At 35.3% G+C, this 5,123-nt stretch overlaps 1 protein-coding gene across 1 annotated transcript in view; it reads right to left on the reverse strand.

The window, feature by feature from the left end:
• Positions 1–1,140: 1,140 nt before the first annotated feature.
• LOC108261206 (uncharacterized) overlaps positions 1,141–5,123 on the reverse strand; it is a 97,362-nt gene continuing 93,379 nt past the window's right edge. Inside the window, exons 24-27 of the mRNA XM_053681735.1 lie at positions 4,746–4,844; positions 4,530–4,571; positions 3,147–3,184; positions 1,141–1,404 (exon numbers count right to left, since the gene is read on the reverse strand). Of these exons, the coding sequence (XP_053537710.1) occupies positions 1,366–1,404; positions 3,147–3,184; positions 4,530–4,571; positions 4,746–4,844 (218 nt within the window). The 3' untranslated portion in view covers positions 1,141–1,365. The remainder of the gene's footprint in view (positions 1,405–3,146; positions 3,185–4,529; positions 4,572–4,745; positions 4,845–5,123) is intronic.

Below are 5,123 nucleotides of genomic sequence, written 5' to 3' on the forward strand. Positions count from 1 at the left end.
GCTGAAGAGAAATATTCTGTTTTATTCTCATAAGCAGTTTAAACAAAAACAGAATAAAAATAAAAATGTCATTTAAATAGTAAACTAAAACCTATTTACATGAATAAATCTGAAAATCTGCTTTGATCAACAGAAACTGTGTGTGTGTGTGTGTGTGTGTGTGTGTGTGTGTGTGTGTGTGTGTGTGTGTGTGTTTGTGTGTGTTGTGCTGATGAGGATAGTGATTAAGATAAGATAGTGATTACCATGCTATTTTCTCTCTCTCTCTCTCTCTCTCTCTCTCTCTCTCTCTCTCTCTCTCTCTCTCTCTCTCTCTCTCTCACTCAGGTTTAACCAAATTCTATTTCTGCTGGGGGGTTTTTTGGTACATAAAATAAAACATTTTTTAAAAAGATGTGTTGTGTTTTATAACTTTTTACCTTGACAGAAACCAAGGATAACCTCTAAAGCTGCTGAGTTCTGGACTGTGATTGGTCAGAAGGTGTTGATCTGTGCAAATCTAATACGAACGAGCACATTAAAATAAAAGCTGTGACTTCTATAACACACTGTTACTGTATATAAACCTGAAATAATAAAACGGGATAAAATCCACAAGTCAGAAATAACGAGATTATTATGTCAAAAATAAGGAGGTGAGATTTTGCAGCTTGTGGTTCGGAGCGTTTTAGTGTTCGTCCACGAGGTAGTGAGAGTGAAGCGTTTTGTACAGACATTCGTTTAAGGAAATTCTTTTTATTTCTCATTTATAATGATAATTATTTTGCCTATCTATATGTGTAGCTCTGTATCTGTCAGTCTATAATACAGTAGATACACAGAAATGTTGAGGATGGGAACTTCTGCAGTAAACAACAACACGTCTAATAATACTGTGATTATTTACTGACCTTCAATATTCTATTATTTTTACAATCTATAGCCATAGTCTTACAGTGTGCATATAGGTCTATATGTATTTGTTTGTTTTTCATCTTATATAAATAACGTTTTTTAAAAACTTTTTTATTAAACATTGCTATCAAAGATGTGATATCATTAATCTCTTAATGTAACTAACATTGATTTCTTTTCAATGTGAAAATGTGACTTTAAAAAAAAAAGAAACAAAGGCATAATGTTATTGAAAATCTCCTTTAATGTGTAATTTTAAAAATGAACGATGTTCTCCTGTAGGGTAAAACTGCAATAAAAATAGAAAATCTAATTCTCCTACAGTGTAATTAGTGATCATAACTTATCATAACATACATTTCAGTTACTATCAAATACTCTCCACTGGAAGAGTAACAACTGATTGAAAACTTTTGGCTCTAGCTTTTGGATGTTCATACACTTTAATGACTTTTACAGTTATTGGATTCTTCAGGTATGTGATGCAATACACATCTGCTCCATTTGGACCTGTGTGAAAACATTTATGCATTCATTTATCAATCATGGATTAGCACTCTGATACAATGCTAACTAAATAATTAAAGACATGAGATGCTTTTATATCTGGTATGTTAAATACCGAAGCAGTACTGAATTCTGGATTCTGATTGGTCACAAGGCGCTGACCCATTTTCTATAATAGCAGCTGTGAAATTAATGCAGCTGCAAATCACAGTTTTTTAGTTTTCTTTTTAATCCGGTGAGGTGGAGCATTCACCATAAAAGTGACTGAGACGTTAGAGTGTCTACACTTTATAACAGTCAGATGTAAAGCAGTAACTTTACGTTTTCTGACATCTTCAGGAGTTTACGCTTTGCCGTTTCTTGGTAGCATGGCAAACTGTGTTTATATTTGTTTTGTTTTGTTTTTTTTCCAAAATTCAAGAGATTAAAAAAAGTTGAAGGAGGAAGCAACTGTTTATAGCTGCTACACTGTAAATGAGAACAGGAACTAACTTGTTTCATGGACGTTCCACAACATTACAGTACACCTAACTATATACAGACCAAAAGCATATACACTACTAAAACTGTACCACTATAGATACTGTTATACTTACACTACACCACTATAAACACTGTTATACTTACACTACACCACTATAGATACTGTTATACTAACACTACACCACTATAGTTACTGTTATACTTACACTACACCACTATAGATACTGTTATACTTACACTACACCACTATAGATACTGTTATACTTACACTACACCACTATAGATACTGTTATACTTACACTACACCACTATAGATACTGTTATACTTACACTACATCACTATAGATACTGTTATACTAACACTACACCACTATAGATACTGTTATACTTACACTACACCACTATAGATACTGTTATACTTACACTACACCACTATAGATACTGTTATACTAACACTACACCACTATAGATACTGTTATACTTACACTACACCACTATAGATACTGTTATACTTACACTACACCACTATAGATACTGTTATACTAACACTACACCACTATAGATACTGTTATACTTACACTACACCACTATAGATACTGTTATACTTACACTACACCACTATAGATACTGTTATACTTACACTACACCACTATAGATACTGTTATACTTACACTACACCACTATAGATACTGTTATACTAACACTACACCACTATAGATACTGTTATACTTACACTACACCACTATAGATACTGTTATACTTACACTATACAACTATAGATACTGTTATACTTACACTACACCACTATAGATACTGTTATACTTACACTATACCACTATAGATACTGTTATACTTACACTACACCACTATAGATACTGTTATACTTACACTACACCACTATAGATACTGCTATACTTACACTATACCACCACTGTAGAAAATACCATATTATACTAAAATTATTAAACTATAGACAGTGGACAGTAGGCTAATTTTTCTGTTATTTCAGTTAATGAAGTGATATGGAACCGTAATGTGGTGAAGACCTGACTGGAACTACTTTAGCTGTGCATTAACTGAAAACCAATTGCACACCTCAGAACGTCTGTCAGCCAATCAGAATCGAGAATTCAACAGCACTGTGGTGTAAGACTATAAAAAACCATACTAATATGTACACTAATATAAATACTAAAATGCAGACAGAAATACTGAATAGTGTAAAGTACACAGTGTACAGTACGATTACTTCACTTACGTACCATAATGGATGTGGCAGGAGAATCTGTCTTGTCAGACTCTGGTGAAACAATAAAAGATGTTATTAATTTTCATTTTAAATATAATTATACCAACATATACTAAAATAACAACTGTACATACTATTATATTAACACTGTTCCACTACAGAAACTACTCTAATAACACTATGCACCTACAGATACTATACTAACACTGCACCACTATAGACACTGTCATACTAACACTTTAACACTATAGATACTACACTGCTGTACTTAGGGCTGATTTATACTTCTGCAAGTGTGTATCTGTGACCAGCTCAGGATGTCATGCAAGGATCCTCACACAGTGAAGTCTTTATACCTCCACATTACAAGTGCATGTCCACTAGGGTCAGTGTTGTATGCACCACACCAGAATTTACAGACTTACACAGGAAAGAAGAGCATAAACAAATATCCCTACTACCCTACTATACAGTAGGTGAAAAGCATAACGCCAAAGGAGTAGTGTGTCCAGATTCTCAGTATTCATAAAACAGTAGGTGAGAAATAGCGAGATGACTTTTTGCTTCGACCGTGATTCTGCAGTATAGAACCACTGGACACTGCACTATCTCATGAGGCAACGGGACCAGTGCCAGACCAGTATGAATACAGTCTGAGCATACTACATCCCCCATGTTTGCATTGTCATGTGACTCCGGTGTTGTCAATCAAGTACAGTTTATCCACAAAGAACAACATTTAATACCTATAGCACTACACTTAAAAAGAGCGGACGTGCTGCCTTCAGCCATATTTGATTTTGACACCACACACATATACTGATCAGTACGTACTGCATCAATGGACAGGCAGTAGGTACTGAATCAAATGTGGTACATTCTGTCACAGTACGTGATTTCGGATGCAGCCCATGTTTCACTGTAGGAATAACAAAAAATCTTTAATAACGTTTTGGCAGAATGGATTGAAGATGATCCGAGTCAAATTTGGTGAAGATCAAATTAACCACTTAGGGTGAGTTAGAAAAAAAGGGTTTTCAGAACATTCTAAATGGCAGAAATATATTCAGGAGGAAATCGTCTGCATTCGACTCAGCACGAGCCAAGGAATCAAACAAAAAACAAGAATTTTGTTTCTAGGCCTTAGAGATCAAAAGTTATTAGAATAAACGTAAGTCAACATTTGAGCAGTTGGTGGTGCTAGAGGATTTGAGATGAAGACTCCAATCTTGCCATGCTTAATGGTGAGACTGTCCTCTATCTGTGTGCCAAATTTCATAACTTTCCCACAAGCAGTTCTATGCGCTGCCATAGACTCGAGCGGAAGAAGAAGAAAAAGAAGAAACTAACAGATTCAACAGGTGCCTCGCACCTTCCGTGCTTGGCCCCTAATTACCTGATTCCTCTGTGTAATCCTGTTGAGCTGGAGGACTTGTAGCTAAAATAGAAAACAGCAAATCTTTACTCACAGAGATAACACGTGAAACTCAACACAGGCTGAGAGGTTGAAACACTACCCACTGTGCAGCATTTTTAGTTTATATACTGTAAAATATGCAGACCTGCGCATCTACAAGTGGAGATACTGTATTTACATGATTCATTCACTTACATTCTATATCGGGTGAGGCAGTAGAAACAGGTTTGGGAGTAGAAACAGGTTCGGGAGTAGAAACAGGTTCGGGAGTAGAAACAGGTTCTGGTTGAAACACTATAAGATCATATTAATCTTAGTGGGTAATTTAACCCTGAAGTGTTTTCACTCGTCTGTATTCAGCATTATCAGTGTCTTTTGTATCGAACCACATCAATTTAACTAGGTTTTAAATCCATAATTAATAGCAATCATGGCATGAAGATGCTTTAGATTTGCTGTGGTTTACGTCACCTACATTGTGTCTTTACTGGGAATCGCTTAGAAAAAAAATGAATAGAGATTGACACACACACACACACACATACACACACACACACACACACACACACACAC

This window comes from Ictalurus punctatus, chromosome 7, assembly GCF_001660625.3.
Source record: "Ictalurus punctatus breed USDA103 chromosome 7, Coco_2.0, whole genome shotgun sequence".
NCBI classification, from domain to species: Eukaryota; Metazoa; Chordata; class Actinopteri; order Siluriformes; family Ictaluridae; genus Ictalurus; species Ictalurus punctatus.